The 17,408-nt window shown below is 58.2% G+C and overlaps 3 protein-coding genes across 3 annotated transcripts in view; 1 reads left to right on the forward strand and 2 right to left on the reverse strand.

Annotated features, from left to right (window-relative positions):
• Window positions 1-944: 944 nt before the first annotated feature.
• DDX27 (DEAD-box helicase 27) lies at window positions 945-8,145 on the reverse strand. Its single transcript, XM_081947888.1, has 21 exons — window positions 7,804-8,145; window positions 7,601-7,723; window positions 7,449-7,508; window positions 7,173-7,317; window positions 5,785-5,834; window positions 5,357-5,446; window positions 4,842-4,947; window positions 4,589-4,762; window positions 4,343-4,493; window positions 4,097-4,196; window positions 3,769-3,910; window positions 3,526-3,679; window positions 3,360-3,441; window positions 3,097-3,274; window positions 2,877-2,983; window positions 2,379-2,481; window positions 2,193-2,287; window positions 1,976-2,105; window positions 1,757-1,847; window positions 1,359-1,433; window positions 945-1,271 (listed from the first exon to the last, which is right to left on the reverse strand). The coding sequence occupies exons 1-21, from the start codon at window positions 7,879-7,881 to the stop codon at window positions 1,256-1,258; spliced, it is 2,250 nt and encodes a 749-aa protein (XP_081804014.1). The 5' UTR covers window positions 7,882-8,145; the 3' UTR covers window positions 945-1,255.
• An 877-nt stretch (window positions 8,146-9,022) lies between these two features.
• Window positions 9,023-13,254, forward strand: CCNDBP1 (cyclin D1 binding protein 1). Its single transcript, XM_081947889.1, has 10 exons — window positions 9,023-9,187; window positions 9,284-9,348; window positions 10,738-10,819; window positions 11,034-11,130; window positions 11,297-11,370; window positions 11,516-11,592; window positions 12,058-12,311; window positions 12,555-12,615; window positions 12,774-12,820; window positions 13,031-13,254. Exons 1-10 carry the CDS (start codon window positions 9,073-9,075, stop codon window positions 13,200-13,202), a joined length of 1,044 nt encoding a protein of 347 aa, XP_081804015.1. The 5' UTR covers window positions 9,023-9,072; the 3' UTR covers window positions 13,203-13,254.
• A 1,862-nt stretch (window positions 13,255-15,116) lies between these two features.
• Window positions 15,117-17,408, reverse strand: part of LOC309390119 (uncharacterized protein) — a 31,896-nt gene continuing 29,604 nt past the window's right edge. Inside the window, exons 31-34 of the mRNA XM_081949199.1 lie at window positions 16,453-16,782; window positions 16,209-16,369; window positions 15,929-16,062; window positions 15,117-15,358 (exon numbers count right to left, since the gene is read on the reverse strand). Coding sequence (XP_081805325.1) covers window positions 15,184-15,358; window positions 15,929-16,062; window positions 16,209-16,369; window positions 16,453-16,782 — 800 coding nt within the window. The 3' untranslated portion in view covers window positions 15,117-15,183. The remainder of the gene's footprint in view (window positions 15,359-15,928; window positions 16,063-16,208; window positions 16,370-16,452; window positions 16,783-17,408) is intronic.

Below are 17,408 nucleotides of genomic sequence, written 5' to 3' on the forward strand. Positions count from 1 at the left end.
CATTTATGTTGGGAGAACCAAGGTTTCTTTACAGCTCAGCCTTTACGTTCTGTTACAGGAAATAACATCCAAGCGCAGCCCACTTCCTGGGCCAACAATGGCCAGCGCACAATCCTCCCGCTGTTCCCCTGCACATTCCACACTGGCTATATAGAGGGCAGAGGGACACATTCCCCATAAACTCTGGGAAATTAAATTGAGCCAGACGCCCCTCCCACTGATCAAATTCCTCAAAAGCCTATCTTGCTTAGCTGTTCTAAAAGCCGCAGCATTTAGCAACCTACACCAATCATTGAACATTCCACAATTAAGTATCTTCATCTTTCCAGTTGTTAAAATATTTTGAAGTGCTGCCATAGCTGGAAAGTTCACAATTCTTGATCAATTCCAAATACTGAAGAAAATAGCGAAGACGACTGGCATCTCTGGCTTGCAATAAAATCAGGTGAAGACTCCTATGGATTTCAGTAAATGTTTCAGCCTGAATTACATTTCCAGCAATTGACAGCGACAGCTAGTTGTCTGCTTTTGTGTCATATGGGCTTTTGGTACTATGGCTGGGCTGGTGCAAAGAGAGGCCCCCCTGCTCTTTGGGTAAGTCCTATACAGAGACCTCTGCCCAAAGTGGCGGCTCTCGAGACGAAAAGAGTCCCGTCCCAACCAGAGCCCTGATCCTGGGGGCTCAAGGAGTCTGAATGCCCAAAGCGCCAGCTGCTCCATTGAGGCGGGAAGGATCTCAGGAACCTTAAGCAACTTGTCTGGTTTGTGGTGAGCTGCAAACCATAGTCGGGCACAATAATCCGAGGGCAATGGATGTGGCTCCAATGCCCGGACCCGTTGAGGGCAAGGATAACGACAATCCTCCCTGCCTTAAGAGCACTTCTAAGCTTCCCCCTGCTGATTTTACTAAAATACCTCATCGTTACTATTGAAAATTCTTGGAATTTTCAGGAGAATGTCAGAGCTTCCTTTAATAGCTGTTAGGCAAAGCATCGCACAAAAACCTCTGGCTCCATAGCAAGGCAGGTGAGCCAACAACGGTTGGTTTATTTGGTCTCAAGGTCTCCCTGGGAAGCTTCAGAGAAGCAGAAGGAGGGAGACCCAACTGACACCCCTCCCAAGGTCCAGTTCTCCAGCCAGGAGAGTCCCAAAGCAGCCACTGCTTGTTTCCAACTGCTAGGCTGCTACAGGGGGAGCAAATGTGAAGGGCTCCCAAGTTCCACAAGGGCTGCTGTGTAGAGGCTCACAGGTGCACTCACTTCCGCCTGTACCTGCAGAGAGAACAAGCAAGCCACATCTCAGAAAAGAGCCAGAAAAAACCCAGGAAGGAAGGCTGGGTGGGTGGACGGGAGCCTCACCTGGACTTGGTTTTAAATTTTCCTCCTTTCCTTCTATCTGGGAAGCCCAGGCGCTTGCGGTCTTCAAAGGAAGGCCTGGGGAGGAGAAGAGTGTGGCCCTCAGTGGAGCCTCAAGGGAACCAGGGGGCCATGCCTCCGAACCGCCCAGGGCCTTTGGGGAGAGGGGGGCAGGAGGGGATGCTTTCGAGTCCAGCTTCCCTCCTGGTGACCACCTGGGCACAATTGCCTATGCTGCCGCCTTCTGGGCTTTTGTCTCCACTTCCCAGCCAGGCCCTTTCCTGACCCATCAGACGGAGCTTCTGGGCCCACACACCGAAGGGGAAGCACCATCCAGCCGGAGCCCCCCGAACTCCCCCACCGCAGGGAGGGAATCGCAAGGGCAGGACAGCAATACTCGCCCCGCTCGATACTGCTTGAGGGCTTTCTTGGTGGTGCTGGTGAGCTCCATGTCAAAGGCCGATGTGGTCCTCTTGCGCTGCTGCTTGGGCCCTTCCAGGGGAGAGAAGAGCCGAGAATCCAGGTTATATAAGCCAGGTGTGGAAGAAAGCCCCCCCTCCCCCCCCCGCAGCACCCCTGGCCTTGGAACTAGAGAAGGGGAAGGGAGGCTTTCTTCTCACCAGCCTTCATTTCTACCAGTGGCGTTTCCTCGGGCATGGCCCGGGCTCGCTTGGGCCGGCGGTTCCGCTTGGACAGCCGCTCGGCATACATCTGGGCCTTCAGGATCTCAAACTGGGAACGTTCCTCTGGCTGCCGACAAGAGAGACGCCCCGCAAGGGTGAGTGGGAGGAGGCCAGGGGCCCAAGCGCCATCCCTCCTTCCCTCCTCCAGGCTCACCGTCGGCTGAACCTTCTTCTGGGAATCCCTCACAAACTTCGTTCTCTTCTTCTTGCCTCGAAGCGCCAGGTCAAACTCCTGAAGAGCCTTGGCAACTGGGAGGAAAGCAAGCGGGGGGGGGGGGATGTCAGGGCCAGGCCTGGACGGAGGGACGGATCCAAGCCCTTTCTCAGAGCCAACCCTTACGCTTCTCCTTCTTCCTCTCCTCCTGGCTCTGGAACCAGCTGCGTGGAGTGCCTCCAGCCGCTTGCTGGGAACTGCTGTCCAACTTCCGTTTGGCAGAGTTGATCTGGAAGGAGAGCAGACCTGGTCAGAGGCCTCGGGAGAAGGAAAGGTCTTCACCTGACAAGCAGAGCACCTGTGGGACCTTGGGATTCGTTTGCCCTTGGCGAGCGGGGGAGGGAAGGAAGGGAAGAAGTTACTCATCCCCCAGTGAAGCAGCTGAGGTAGTCCTCCCCCAACACCACCACCCCCGCCCGCTCATGGTAGACCCTGCAGGCGCTGAAAGGCAGTAATTCCCTGCCTGGAACCTGGTCTCTCTCCGCTCTTTGAGAGAATTAAGTGAATTTCTCCTAAATTAAGCCCTCTGGAGAAACCCCAAGTGGAAACTGAGACTGTCCCCCCCCCTTTCCCCACTGAGTGGGCAGAGAACTCTGCCCAGGAGCCCCTGCCCCTCCACCCCACCTGGGCCTCCGAGCACTGCAGCTCCCGCTCTTCCCGCTCCAAGCGCAGCACAGCGTACACATCTGGCTCCAGCTTATCAATTTTCTCCCGGAAGCGCAGAATCACGTCTGGGGGGGGGAGGGGGGAGAACACGACAGAAAGGCTGCTGCTGCCGCCACAGAGTCCCTCACGACAAAGCGGCAGTCTAACCCTCCCCCCAACCCGCCCCCCCGGCTGTTACCTTGGGGGAGAATCCTGGCCTTCACGGGGGCCTTGGCAGCCTTGACAATTTCCTTCAGCATCTTGCGCTCTTCCTCGCCCACTAAGGACACGGAGCGCCCCACGCGCCCTGCCCGAGCTGTGCGCCCCACCCGGTGGACGTAGTGCTTGGTGGTGTTGGGCATGGTGAAGTTGATCACCTGCAAGTAAAAGGGAGGCAGGAAAGAGCATCTTCCCCATGGGGAAAAGGGGGCTGGGGGGGGGGCTGAGCAGCAGGGACCTTACTGTTTTGACACCTTCGATATCGAGGCCTCGGGCGGCAACGTCGGTAGCCACCAGCACGTCGATCTGCTCGTCCTTGAATTGCCTGCAAAGAACGGAGCCCCTGAAAAGGCCTGGCCAGCCCCAACGCGACCCTCCCCGGCCACACGGTCCCTCACTCTCTGCCTACCGGAGAGCCTCCAACCGCTGGGCCTGGGAAAGGTTGCCATGCAGCTCCCCGACACGGAGACCCATCAGGCCCAGGAGGATATGCAGGCGGTGGGCCTGCTTCTTGGTCTGGGTGAAGAGCATCACATGGTCCGGGAACGTCCGAGTGAGCAGAGCTGGAGAGCAGAGGGAGACTCATCACTGCCGACTCCCTCTCGAACCCGCCACCAGAGGCCTCCACCACCACCACCTCCGCCAGCCCCACCTGCCACGACGGCCTCCCTGTCCCCCTCACGGCTGGGACGGATGCGGATGAACTCCTGGCGCAGAAAGGGGGCCACCTCCGTGTTGCTGTTCACAAAGATCCGGACGGGGTTTTTCAAAGAGACCGAAGCCAAATCCTTGACCTGACAAAGGGGAAAAAGGGTTCCTCAGCCTTGACCCCTTCCCAGGAATAGCGCCCCCAAGGCTCTCCTCCAGATGTGACAGGAACAAGAACTCCTGCTGCCAGGCAAGGCGAGGGACTCTCCTCCCCCCACTGGAAACCCCACTTCTCCCCGCCTGCCTTCCTCCGTGCCAGGCGCCGGAGGTACCTCATCCGTCATGGTTGCAGAAAAGAGCATGGTCTGGCGATGTCGAGCACACATCCGAATAATCTCTTTCATCTGCTCCTCAAAATACTCATCCAACATCCTGACATGCAAGGGGAACAAGAGGCAATGGTTGGGCCAGCCTTCTCCCTATGGTGGGCCATACAAAGCTCAAGCCAAGAGGCTCTGAGGGCCAGAGCAGAGTCGGCCACGCATCTTGGCCCCAGGGGAATTAAGCCATCCTCTCACCGATCGGCTTCATCCAGAATGAGGACCTCAATGCTGCCCAAGTGGAAGGAGGGACAGTTGTGCAGATGGTCGATGAGGCGGCCAGGAGTGGCGATGAGAATGTCGGGGCCGGAGCGCAGGGCTGCCTCCTGGCTCTTGAGATCCAAGCCACCTACAGCAATGCAAACGATGGGCAGTGCAACAATTCCCAAACAACAAGCAGATCAGTGAACGGCCCATGGAAATGCCCAAAGCTGGGTCACTCACCCACTGCCAGGCACACAGTGATGCTGCTGAACTGAGCCAGCTGCTTTGTAACGGAGTGCACCTGGATGCCCAGCTCCCGGGTTGGCACCAGCACTAACACCCGACTGACGGGAGCCTGCCGAGGTTTGTAGATCAGGCGCTCCAGGACAGGAAGGATGAAGGCTGCAGTCTTTCCTGAATGGCAGGCAAAAGTTAAGATCCACAGGAGGCCTGAAGTCGTTTCAAACCCATTCACTGGCTAAGTGCAACATACCTGTTCCTGTGGCAGCACACGCACATAGGTCCTTCCCCAGCAGTCCTACAGGGATGCAGGCCTTCTGGATCGGGGTAGGCTGCTTGAAGCCCAGGGCGGTTATGGCCTGAGAACAGAGACGCAGGTCAGTATGCAAACGTCTGAAGCAGGCCCGGTAGAGACCTGGGTTAGATCACTAGAAAGTGCTTATGCCAAAGTGCTCTTGTGCTTAAGCAGGGCCATATTAAACATTTACATCTTTTACTTGCTTAATATTTCCCATTTCTAGAGGAGGAATGCACTCTGCCCAAGAGGAAAATGGCTGAAAATAGCCCTTCCAACCCATTCCACTTTACTGATTTATTCTGCTGAAAGGCTTTGGGCCCAGAACTTCACTCTACTCCAAGCAGCCACATTTTCTATGCTGCTAATGGACTTTTTTTTGCAACAAGCAACGTATCCCAATGCTGGATCTTCAGATTGGAGCTTTATTCATACGACACCAGGCACCTCAAGCCCACATTTCAAAAGGATACCTTCAGCAAGGGTCGAGAGAGGTTCATGTCTTGGAAGGACAAACTATCATCGTACTGCGAAGCGTCTTCTTGAAAGAATTGTGTGGTTTCCTAAAAATCAGGCCGGAGGAAAAAACAAGAATGTGAACATCCAATCATATTACACAGAAGCAGATCTCTGCTAGTAGCCCTGCTTTGTACACTTTGTACAATGTTTATTTTAACTATTCTTTGCCATCAAATCAGTGGTCTGGCATATGCGCAACACTAAAGCTATAAACAAGTCGCAATGATCAAGCACATGCACAATAGCTCAAAACCAAGCTAATTTGTGATACAAAAAAAAAAAAAAAAAGGCCAATGGCTATCTAACTGACAGGCTGCACAGAGCAAAGGCCGGATTAGACAGACCCTCCAACTTAGTCTGATTTCACCCAACTAATGCTCACCTCCTTTTCACCATGCTTCTGTTTCCACCGCTGCTTCAGCTTTAGAGTATCTATAAAAAAAGCAATTGCTGTGTACTTGCATTACAAAATACAAGAGCAATTTTGTACACAACAAATAAAATTGAGGTATTGATCATATAATTAATCTACCGTTTATGAAATAATACCAAGTACTAGCTGATTGTCTTTGTATGTGTTAAATCCAAATTCAGTTTAAGCTAATGCTTATGCATTATGTGATCCCCAAACAAATAACTCATGACTTCAAATGTAACGTACAAGATGTTTTCACAATATTTTTAACCACAAATTACCTTATCCTATTTCAGCATGACTTTGTCCATTTTGCCTCCCAAGCCCCACCCTCTTCACCAAAATGGCCGTGCATACCCTTATGGAGGCTTTCAAAGAGCTCCTGGGGGCTGGGGGGGGGAGAAATGAGCAAAAAATGGGTTGTCCTCCCCCCCTCCCAGGAGCACTCTGCAAGCCTTTTTGGGGGCAGAGTGCAAAAACTTTTTTTCCTTTTGGAAAGCTCTTTAACTGTGCCAGCAGAAACGAAGTCTTAGGTGCTGCAGATTGTCAGCGATTTCCTTCTCCAGCACATGGATAAATACACCTGGAAACATCTACCTACCCACCTACTCTCTCCCTCTACCTACTGTATTTCTCTCTCTCTCCCCCTCTATCTACCTACCTACTCTCTCCCCCTAACTACCTACTGTATTTCTCTCTCTCCCCCCCCTCTACCTACCTACCCTCTCTCTCCCTTACCTACTGTATTTCTCTCTCTATTTCTCTCTCTATCCCCCTCCCTACCAACCTACCTATTCTCTCTCCCTATCTACTGTATTTCTATCTCTATTTCTCTTTCTATCCACCTACCTGCCTACCTACCTACCCTCTCTCTTTCTCCCCCTACCTACCTACTGTATTTCTCTTTCTCCATCCCTTTACCTACCTAGCTACCTAACTACTGTCTCTCTCCCTACCTACTATATTTCTATCTTTCTCTATCTCTCTACCTACACTCTCTCCCCCCGCCTACCTACTGTATTTCTCTATCTCTATCTCTTTCTCTCTTTCTCTATCCCTTTACCTACCTACCTACCTACCTACCTACCTACCTACCTACCTACTCTCTCTTTCTCCCTACCTACCTACTGTATTTGTCTCTCATTCTCTCCCTCTCTATCCCACTATCTACCTAGCTACTTTTTTAAAAAAAAACCTCTTCAAAACCTTGGTGCGTCTTATACTCCGATGCATCTTATACTGAAAAATACGGTACTTGATCTCTGACAATTGTTCAGCTTATAAAAAGCAGCAGATCGCTTTCCTCCAAGACCGGCCACCGTGGAGGGGCCTCCCTCATTGCCAGGGTCAGTTACCAGCTTTTGCAAAGACGCTCTCATCTGCTGAGGAATGCTCCGACCGCAGCTCCTCTTCCTCCTCGCTATCCCCGGCCTTTGCCTCATTTTCCTGGGTGGTCTCGCCATAATCTCTCTTTGCTTCTCCATCTGTGATCGCCTTCTCCTGCGGAAGAGCGAAAGGCCTCCTGCTCAACCACCCGGGCCAGAGCCCTGCGCCCAAAGTGCCTCCTCCTCCCGAAGGGAAGCGCCGCAAGGGCAGGCCCGTCTGGGGCGACGCAGCGAGCGGCTTCTGACCTGAGCTCTGCGCTGCCTCCTCACCGTCGCGATCTTCTCATCCAAGCTGGTGGCGCAGCGCTGCCGAGGCAAGAGGGCCTAGAAGTGAGGCTTCCAACGCGGCCTCCACCGCCCCCGCCTCCCCGCTCCCGCCTGGGTTCCCGGGTGCCTACCTTGCGCTTGATCTGCCCCAGCGCCTCCGCCCAGGCCCCGCTGCCCGCTCCCGCTGCGGCTTCCTTCTCGGAGAACGCGAAGCCCGCCGCGAAGTCTCCACGGCCCGCGGCCGCTGGCTCCTCCTGCAGGGAAGGCGAGGCGGGAAGGGTCGGTGGGCGGCCTGACCCTCCCCTCCCACCGACTCGCCCGTCCCGTCCCTCACCTCCGACTCCGAGTCCGTCCGCTCCGGCTCCGCGTCCGGCTCCTCCAGGCTCCGCTTCGCTCCAACGCCGGCCTCCATCGTGGCTGCGGAGAAGTACGCGACTTCCGGTGCTCCGGCCGGAAACGTCGAACGCTCCGAAAGGGTCCCCGCGCTTCCAGCGCCAGCACCAGGAAGCGCTCGGGCAGGGCGGGGCGGCGCTCCGGAGCCTCAAGGGGCTTGCGGGTGGGGAGGGCTGGCAGGCCAGGGAGGGGAGCAGCGTTGGGAAGGGCGCCTTCCCGCTCTCGAGCTGGGCGGGCGAGGTTCTCTGGCGTCCCCGGCCGAGGGGCAGGCGATAAGGGCGGCAGGATTGCCGTGGGCGCCCTCGGAGCGGGGTTCATGATCCCACAAGGATCCCAAATGCGCTTCCAGATCCCCAGGGCTGACTGGCGCAGGAAAGGAGTTTGCGCGTTTGCGAACGGCCTCGCCAGTGTTTCTCAATTGGGGGGGGGGGGGGGCTTAAGGGAGGTGGGCAACCCTCTCAGGGCACAAAATACGAATTATTTGCCATCCCCCTACGCTGAAAAATAAGACAAAGGAGTTAAAACACCACCAAACAATCTGGAGCATTTTAACACGCTCAGTGCGTAAACGTTCCCCATGCAAAAAAAGCCCTTTTGGGGGTCCATCATTTTTAAAAGTGGGAAAAGGATCCCGAGGGAAGAAAGTTTGGCAAACACTGCGGACCCCAGGTTTTCCGGGGGAAAAGTCAGGAAAGCAGGCAGAGGAAAGCAGGAGGGGCCCAGGGAGCCCCCGCTTGTGCGCCTGCCGCCTTCGCCGTCTCCTGAAGCTGGGAATAACTTGATCCCGCAGCGATGCAGCCCATTGGCAGAAAGGAATTTTGGGAGATTTGTCTGCGCCGTGAAGCCAAACGAGAAACTCTGGAAACCCACGCAGGATTCACCCCACGTAGCAATGAACCGACTTGAATGGGCCCAATCTCATTCCCCGTTTCCACATACGATCAAGGGCAGCAAAGGCCCAGGTTGACTGAGAAGGGAGTCTCGGGGCTGCCGGCCTTTTCCTCGCCAGGGTGGTGATGGTGGCAGCAGCTGGGGATGCAGGGGGCTGAGGGCGTCGGGGGCCCCAAAGGCCGAGGGGAGGCTGTTATCACGCGGCGTTAAGGCTGGGCTACATTCGAAGGGCCGGGCGAGCGGAGCGGCCGGAAGTGCCTCCGCCCGGACTCTCCTGGGAACGGACCTCCGGCCTCCTTCCGCCCCGGGCTGGCCGGCCATGGAGGCGCTGCGGGAGGCGCTGCGGGAGGCGCTGGAGGGGCTGCGGGGCGCCGGTGGAGGCGGAGACGGAGGCGGGGAGGCCTTCGACCGGGGCCGCTTCTGGGAGGCGCTGGGTGCGGACGCGGCGGCGGCGGCGGGAGGGGGGCGCGGGGCGGCCCCCGCCTGTGTCCGGCCTCCCTGACGCGGGCCTCGCTCTCCTCCCTTGGCAGCCGGAGCCTTCGGGGCCGCCTCGCGGGAAGCCACGCGGCTCAGCCTAGCCGCCGCCCGGGCCCAGGTGGGTCTCCCTCCCGCCACGCCCGGCTGGCTTCCCAGGGGAGGGGGGCCGCGTGCAGGGAAGGGCGGGCGGGTGGGGGGAGGGCAGAAGACTTCGGTTGCGGCCGGCGAGTGGTGCGAGCGAGGCCCCCGCTCCTCCTCCTCCCAGTCCCGTGGAGCCTCGGCGGCCGCTCTCCGAGCCGGTGCGCAGCGTCTGGCGGTGTTCGGGGCTAATAGGAGCCGTTGGAGGGAAGGCTGCGGTCCTCCCGAAGGGCGGCTGTGCCGGCGGAAGAGCCCTGCTTGCTTCGGGGCTGGCGCTGCTCTCGGTCTCGCCTGAAGGGTTCCCCCTCCCTCCGCCCGCTGGAGTTGATCGTTCTCGAGATACTATTTCCCGCGTATTTCCGGCCCAATATTCAGTATTCCAATTGTAGGAAGCATTCGATGTTTTTTAGTTGCACCAAAGCTTTTCTGGAATTAACTGCTTAGGTTCCTGATAATTTTGGATATTCGGCAACTGTTCAAGTGCCGCAAGTTCATCTTTTCATAGCAAAGTTTAGATGGTGACCACAAGGGTGCTTAGTCCTTCTCCTGAAATCGAACTCCCGGTGTGAGCATCCAGTGGGGGTCAATTGGACCTCTGATTTGGAGACTGTGTACACTGGTATGTGACTGGATTTGCTTCCTTCGGAAGTGTTGAGAGGTATGCGAGGACTTGCCCTTCCTTAGAGGGCTCCAGGAGGGCTCTAGATACATACTAAGGAGAAGGCAAACCTATTGCGTGGACAATTGTGGGGAGCCCTATGTCAGAATCCTTATTTATAATTGCCACCCAGGGTGGTTGGTCACACTTTGTGCTAACCCTGTGCTTTGAATTGGAGAAAGTTTTTCATCTTGATGTCTATGGAGATTCTCCTTTATCCGGGTCATGGTTGTCCCAAAGGTGCTTTTTTCAAGAGGCAACTGGACTTTATGGTTTTTCTTTCAAGACGTTTCACTTCTCATCCAAGAAGCTTCTTCAGCTCTGACTAGGATGGTGGGAAACGGAAGGATTTATGCTCCTTGCAGACAAAGCTGGTCATTTGCATCCTTTTAGAGGAGGGCTGTTGAGGCCACCAGGAGGTTTGTGTCCTCAGGCTCCCCTGAGTGGTGCAAATGGGTGTGTGGAGCCTTCTTGGAACTCCTGAAAGGACTCTGCGTTGTAGACTGAAGATAGAGGATGTTGTGCTTTTCACCTTGAGGGAAATTGTCCCCCAGTCAATCCTACATTTTAAAATTATCTTGCTTGTTCAGGTGGGAAAGTAGGAAGAAACAGAATATCTTTCACTGGTGCCCCCCCCTCTAGGGCTTGAAGGACATAGGTAGAATCTTGTTGGGGGCAGCAGCTTAAACTTTGTGGTCGGTTCCTTCTCAGGTGTGCGAGAGGCTGAGCCAGGAGGTGCGCAATACCACCATCGGAGCTGTCTTGGTGTATTACCAACTCCCAGAGAGCCAAGGTGAGCAGGAGAAGGGGTCCTGCTTGAGCAAAGAGCCTTTGGGCCATCAGCTCTGGCAGTTGCCCTTCCAGCCTCTTCTCCCAAGCTGGGGGGAGGCCTGGAGCTCCTCAATGATGGCTGAAGGCTCCTGCTTTTACTTAACGTTGCTCGTTATGAGGAATCTTGCTCCAGTTTGCTAGTTTAAACACTGCATGGCTCCCTTTGCCCCTCCCAGGAAGGGCCCTGAACAATGCTGTCCGCTGTGCCACGATCCAGTTGGTGGAAGGGATGATTCAGCTCGTAGAGGTTATCCTTCGGACCCCTCAGGAGAGGTGAGCCTTCTCCCGCCATGGCTGTCCCTCTGCTTTCCCTCCCCAGAAAAGGTCCCAGCAGGCTGGGTGGAGGGGGGGGGAATGTCCTCAACTATCTTTTTCTGACCTCGGCCTTCCCAGCTGCCTGTTGGCTGCACTGGTCCCTGTCCCGTTGTCCCTCTTGCAGTCTGTCTCAGGAGCAGCTTATCTCAACCGGAGGCGTCTGGGAGGCCTGCGACCGAGTTTCCTGCTTGCCTCATGGTAATTGGCGGGAGAGAAGCCAGGGCCAGAAGGCAGCTGTGTGTGGCCAGAGAATGGGCCTAGGTTGAGTTGGAGCTTTGGGGGGGCGGCTCTTGCTGCCACCCAGAGAGTGCCCTTACCCTCACCCGGTGTTCTCTCTGCTCAGACAACCTGGCAGCGGTCACGCTGGCCATTTCCTCCTGCCTGGAACTTATCAAGGATGCCTTGGAGGAGATGGAGCAGGTGGGGAGAAGAGAGAGCCACCTCGGGTGCCCAGGGGCCCAGCGACCTCCAGTGCCCGAGCTTGGAAGAGCGAAGTCAAGAGAGGCCTTCTCCATTGGCAGGAAGCAGGGAGGGGGCAGCTGTGCATGTTGGGGGCCTTGAGGCTTGGACCCCTGGCGGCCCAGAGCTTCCCACTCTCTTGGGGCCCTGGCTGATTTCCCCCAAGCCTTCACCCAGAGGGCCCCCTCTTGGTTTCTTCAGGGTGTGCAGGGTGACTCTTCCGCATCCTCCTCATGCCATCACCAGCATCGGAGGTGGCTGATCCCAGAAGGTGCCCCCTTGGTTTTGCCCACCCTGCTCGCTCAAGGTTCCAGCCCCTGGTTAGGGTCTCTCCTGCAAGGGCTCCCCCGGCCGGCCCTTTCCCGGATGCCGCCCGGATTCCCTCGGGCCGGAGCCCTCCTTGCCATAGGTTTGTGTTTGTGTTAGATGCAAGCCGAGGGAGGGGCTTCTCCTGGTGATCTGCTGGAGGATGAAATGCTGGGCTTCCCAGGGAACGGCGGCTTCGCTTGGACAGATGTTGAATGGCAGCTGCTGGGCCCCTGCAAGGGGCTGGTGAAGGCCACCAAGGCTGGGCTGAGGAAATTGCTGGCGGCCATGAGAACCCACGGCGGAGCAGACACGGAGGAGCAGGTGGCTCAACTGGATGCCCTGGCCGAGGCTGCGGCTGAGCTCAGCCCCAGGTGAGGGTCACCGAGGCGCCTGCCGAGCGGAGCAGCATTGGCATCCCTGGCAGGAGTGAGGCCCACATTGCGTGGAGGGGGCATCTCCCGCCTCCAAAGAGGTCGCTGAAGGGCAGGAGGTTGTTGCTGCGTCTGTTTCCCAACCGTCACCCCTCCCAGACCCAGCCTGCCTGAGACCTGCTGGCCCTGTGTGCTGGCTGCTTTTGTGCTGATCCCTTGCTGGTTTTGCCTTCTGTATTTTAGTGTGGACGAACTGGTGCTCAGCCTCTGCCCGCCCGTGAACCAGCTCGCTCTGCGGCTGAATGTAAGTTGGTCAAGGAGGGACCCGGGAGCCCCTTCCTGGCTTCCCACGCCTGCAGGCTGTTAATCATGGCCGAAGCCCCCAGACCCCCTTGGGCTTCCCCTTTGGGGAGAGAGTGTCAGTCGCCAGGCCTCCTTGCTCACCTGCCCATCCCTTTTTAGGCTGGGAAACTGGCTTCGGTGCTAATGAAGATGCTGGAAACCACCAGGTGAGAGAACCAGTTCTAGACTTGCCCTTGGTCTCAGTCAGTCAGTCTGCCCGTCTGTCTGTCTCTCTCTCTCTCTCTCTCTCTGGGTCATTTGCCTCAGGGCCAGGCTGGCAGGCAGCTGCCCTGACTTTTCATCCTGGCAGGGGAGCCTGAGTTGTCGGGCTGGGAGACCAGTCCGTCCCTTCAGGGCTGCCGTCTCGTCTCCTGCAGGATGAGCCACGTCTGCCCTCCCTCCGAAGAGAGCTGGGTGCGGTTCCTGGCTGGAGCAGTGGACCACAACCTGGGCAAGATCAAGGACTCCACCCAAGGCCTGCTGAGAGACCCTGGCCCAGCAGGAGAGGGTCGATGTAAGAGCGACACCCGGCCGAAGGAGCAGCCGTAGCGCTTTTGTCTCGACTGCGGGCAGTAAAGGACCCTTGGCCTCTTCGCCAGAAGCTCGGAACGCTTGCAGTGTGCTTATTTTCCTAACACAAACCCACAAACGCTCACGGCCCTGGTTCCAGAGAGACTCTGACACGGGGCATGGAGGCAGTGACTTCTGTGGTGAGGGCAGGGTACGTGCAGAGGACTCAGCTCTCAGGTGTCCTGCCCCATCCCACCCTCCCGCTCCCTTCTTCCTAGGTGGCCAGCGGTAGCTGCCAAGTGGGGTGGTCAGTTGTGGTTCTGGCCCACCAGAGTACATGGATGACTCCCTGCTGGACTGTTACTTGTGGGGGGGCTGTCCTTGCTAGACGGCTCCCCGGGGAAGGCAGCCCCCAGGGGCCAGGGGAGCTGGGGAGGGCAATCCAGGTGTAGCTTCAACCTTCTGCAGCCCCGGCCGCAGGGGAAGGTCCGTGGGGAATGGCTGCCTTTGCTGAGGGCGTGGGGTGGTCCTGGTTAGGGTTATGCCCCCCTTGAGCTCCACTGCAGGATCTGCTGCACCCAAAGAGAAGCCACTCGGGGCAGCTGTTGTACGGCCCGTCCTGGCTTGGAGTTTTATTTCTGAGCTGCTTTGACGTCTGATGCGTTGTAACAGAAGACTTTTGCGTTGGGTATGAAGCCTAAGATAAAACGCAGCCCCTTCCCCCCTCAGCAATGTTCCCTCAATTTTTTTTCACAGATGTCAGTGCTGACCCGTGTGGCGAGAGGGTTCCAGGTGCTGAGCACTAAGGCGGCCTTTGCTCTGGGGGGGGGGGGAGGGGGCACTACACCAGGGTGGGATCCAGGAGGTCAAGACCAGCTTCAGCCTCACAGGGAGGGGCCAGGCCAAGCTGCCCCCCCCTCCTAGTCAGGATGATGCTGATACTGATAGTAAAGGCCAAGCAGCTCCAACCTTTTCAGTTGGGGAGGGGGCTGAAGAGTCTGCCTGGGGGCTTAGGAACCCAAGCTCCCCCGCTGATCCCCCAGCCTTGGCTCTGGATGAGGGCGAGCCCTGGAAGGGGAGGGGGGGAGGTGTGGTGCGAATTGCAGGTGGGAGTTCAGCCTCGGCCCTGCCCGACTCCAAGTCTCCCCCCCCACCCCCCACCAGGGCTGAGAGAAAGACCCGTAGCCACTGCGGCCTTTGCTGCCCACGGGGGAGCCCAGCTTCCCGGTCTCACTGCCTCTCCCCGAGTCGTGCCGCAGGTGAGTCCTGAGCGCCTTCTGGAGAGGAAGAGAGGCCAGCAGGCTCAATGCGCCCCTCCTCCTGCCAGCTCCGTTGGGTGCCGCTTTTCTCTCCGCTGGCAAGGCAGCCGCTCCCGCCTCCTGCCTTTCTCCCCGCCATCCTCCGAGCCGCCCGGTTACCCTTTACAAAGGCCCCCGCTCCCAGACCTTGGCTGTCGGAGTGCTGGCGACTCTCGCTCTGACCAAGTCTCGGCGCCTGGAGCGAGGGGCGCATCGGGGCTGAGACGCAGGGCCCTTTCCCCATCCAAAGGAGGCTCGCTGGGCCTCTCCTCTTGCAGGCGAAGGCCGGGAGGCCAGCGCTGTGACATTATAAATCACTGCGTGGCGGTTGGAAACTTCGGTGCAGCGTTTTCTTGTCAGGTGTGCGCTGTGCAGCCACGCAGCTTAGAGGGAACATTGCCCCTCAGCCCACCTCCAGAACCTCAGTGCTGTTCCCCCCCCCCCAACCAGTCCCATTCCCATCTCCCCTCACTTGAGGGACGCCCCCCCGCTTGCTCCCTTCCCATCGCCCAAAGATGCTAAAGGTCCAGAAGCTTGAGGGGGGGAGGGGGCCTTCATTTGCAGCTGGCACAGTGGTGAGGTTTCCCCCCACTTCACATGGACTCTGCCTGGGGATCCTGGAGAAGATGCTCCTGAGAAAAGACCCCACCGGTGCAACAGTCGGTTTATTAAGTGCATTGAAAGGGGGGGGGGGAGTCGAGGCAGCACTTCTGCAGCCCCGGCTAAGGCAGCCAGCCTGTCCTCCAGGCGTCTTCGGCCACCTGCAGCTGCCTGTGTCCTTTCAGGGGGGGGAAGAGGCTGCTCCTGAGCGTGAGGTGCAGCTGCCGCGTCCCACTTTTGTAGGGGATCAGCTGGAGGGTGAGGCTGGCCTGCTGTCCGGCAGGCAGGAAGCCCAACCTGGGGAAGCAAAGGCAGAGGCTCGGTGCCGGTCTCCTCCATCCCTCCGGCAGAGGTGGCCACCTCCTCCTCCTCACCCCCTGCAACTCCCCAGCCCCAGCATTGAAAAGAGCAGGCCTCCCACAGCAGAGCGTTCCCTCCCTCCCTCGGGCAGCCGCTGTGGGCCACTTGGGAGGGAGAGCCTTTGGAGGCACAAAACAGGCCTGGCCAGAATCCGCCAGCAGCCAAGGAGCCTCTGGCACCTTCCCGAGGGAGTGCCCCACCCGCTCCCTGGGCTGCCCTCCGTAATGGGGCGGGCAGGGGTTGGACGTGGCTGGGCCCAGGCTGTCTGTGCTCTCCCTGCCAGCCCCAGGGAGGCTCAGTGGGCATCCGCCACTCCTTCTCTGCCGTCCAAAGGGGTGTGGAGTTCCCCCCTCATCTGCTGGGGGACAACTAGGCAAGACCAGGCATGGCTGCTCGCACACAGATGCATCACGCGCATGGGATTGTGTGGTGCAGAAAGGGAAGAGCAGCCCCCTCCCCCAGTGCACCCTTCCTCGGCAGCCATGTTGCCAGCCCATCCCCACTCACTCTATCTGGGCTTGGCCTCGGACCAGGCCTGCCCCCTCCACGGTCAGGAGACCATCGCTGACGGTGTCGGCCAGGGGGTTGGTGAACTCCACTCGGAACTGGAAGGGCTGGTGCAGCACCACGGGAGACAACACCTGCGCCGTGGGGGAGGAGGAGAAGGCTTAGGAAGTAAGGAGTAGCATCACCCCACCCCCACCCCACCCCAAAGAACTGCTTGGCAGTCGTGTGCCCTGCTGGAAGTGGGGGGGAGGGGGAATGAGCCTGAGAGGAGGTCACCTACGTGAATCAGGATCGGGGGCGTGGCTACCGTGATGGTTTTCTCCGCCAGGGCCTTCTGCCAGGAGGTGTTCTCCTCCCCCATGGCCACCACCCGGATCTGCTTGTCCTCCTGCAGGTGCCGGCCGTACTGTCGGTAGGAGATGTCCCAAGGGATGCGCTTTTCTGTGGAAGGAGGGCAGGTAGCAGGGGAGAGAGCAGGGCCACCCCCGCAGCCACCCGCGGCCACTGCCACCCCCCTCGCTTACCTTCCTTGGGGGCGAAGGACAGGTACAGGGTGTCTTGCCAGAAGGGCGCCAAGGGGTGACCATTGTGCAGCACCGACTGGGCGCTCAGGCTGAGCTTCAGCTCCTTGGAGGCAAACTCCAGGTTGCGGGCCAGGAGGGTGAGGTGGATGTCCTGGCCAATCTCCGGACTCTCCACCAGCTGAAGGTGAAGAAAGGTCTGTGCCCCCGTGGGGGGTTCTGGCCGCCGGCCGTCTTGGAGAGCCGGAAGGGCGCTGGTGCTGGTTCTGATGGGCCCGAAGGGCTGGCTGCGCATGAGGGCCTTCAGGAACACCTGGCGCTCGCCCAGGGACCCTGCCGAGGGAGAGGAGCTGCCTGAGGTGGTGGCCGGGAGTGGCCCAGGAGGAGGGGGGCCCCCAGCATGGATGTCTCCAAAAGGCCAGCAGGCTGATTGAGGGGCCCTAAGCAGCTGCCCCCTGCCCCACTTCATCCTGAAACCTTGATTGAGGTGTCCCCCTCCTGCTCTAGTCCGCCTGTTTCTTTGCCAGGAATTAATTTGGACTTTATGCTGGCAAGTTATAAGGGCCCATCCAGCAGCATCTTGGTCCAGGTTCTGCCCCACTGCTTCCATTCATGGCAGAGGGAGCGTTGGGGGGTGGGGTGCCAGTGTTGGCTTTGCTCTCCTGGTAAAACAGGGCTTGGAGGAACTATAGGAGGCTGGGGCAGAACAGGCTACTGGGCCAGGAGGAACTTTTGAGGCGGTTGGAGGCCTTTGGCCACACTGGATGGCTCCATGAAGCCCTGCTGAGTGACCCGGTGATGGTTCAGGGTGGCTGGCAGCTACAGATCTGGATCATGTATAGGTCGCCCAATTCCACGACCCCCCTGGACAGCCTACAGGGCTGGCTACAAAGTGCCAAGGTCTGAGAAAAGCAACCCGGGAGAAGGCCTGGGGGTCAACCCATTCTCCAAGGCCGCCA

The sequence above is a fragment of the Natrix helvetica genome, assembly GCF_964273705.1.
Source record: "Natrix helvetica genome assembly, chromosome: 3".
NCBI classification, from domain to species: Eukaryota; Metazoa; Chordata; class Lepidosauria; order Squamata; family Natricidae; genus Natrix; species Natrix helvetica.

Coding starts and splice junctions, on each gene's coding strand:
- DDX27 (XM_081947888.1), bottom strand. CDS start 7,881: ATGGAGGCCGGCGTTGGAGCGAAGCGGAGCCTGGAGGAGCCGGACGCG. Junction 7,318..7,448: donor GGAGGCAGCGCAGAGCTCAG/GTCAGAAGCCGC, acceptor GCTCTTCCGCAG/GAGAAGGCGATCACAGATGG. Junction 3,442..3,525: donor CAGCGGTTGGAGGCTCTCCG/GTAGGCAGAGAG, acceptor CGTTCTTTGCAG/GCAATTCAAGGACGAGCAGA.
- CCNDBP1 (XM_081947889.1), top strand. CDS start 9,073: ATGGAGGCGCTGCGGGAGGCGCTGCGGGAGGCGCTGGAGGGGCTGCGG. Junction 12,312..12,554: donor GCGGCTGAGCTCAGCCCCAG/GTGAGGGTCACC, acceptor TCTGTATTTTAG/TGTGGACGAACTGGTGCTCA. Junction 12,616..12,773: donor AGCTCGCTCTGCGGCTGAAT/GTAAGTTGGTCA, acceptor ATCCCTTTTTAG/GCTGGGAAACTGGCTTCGGT.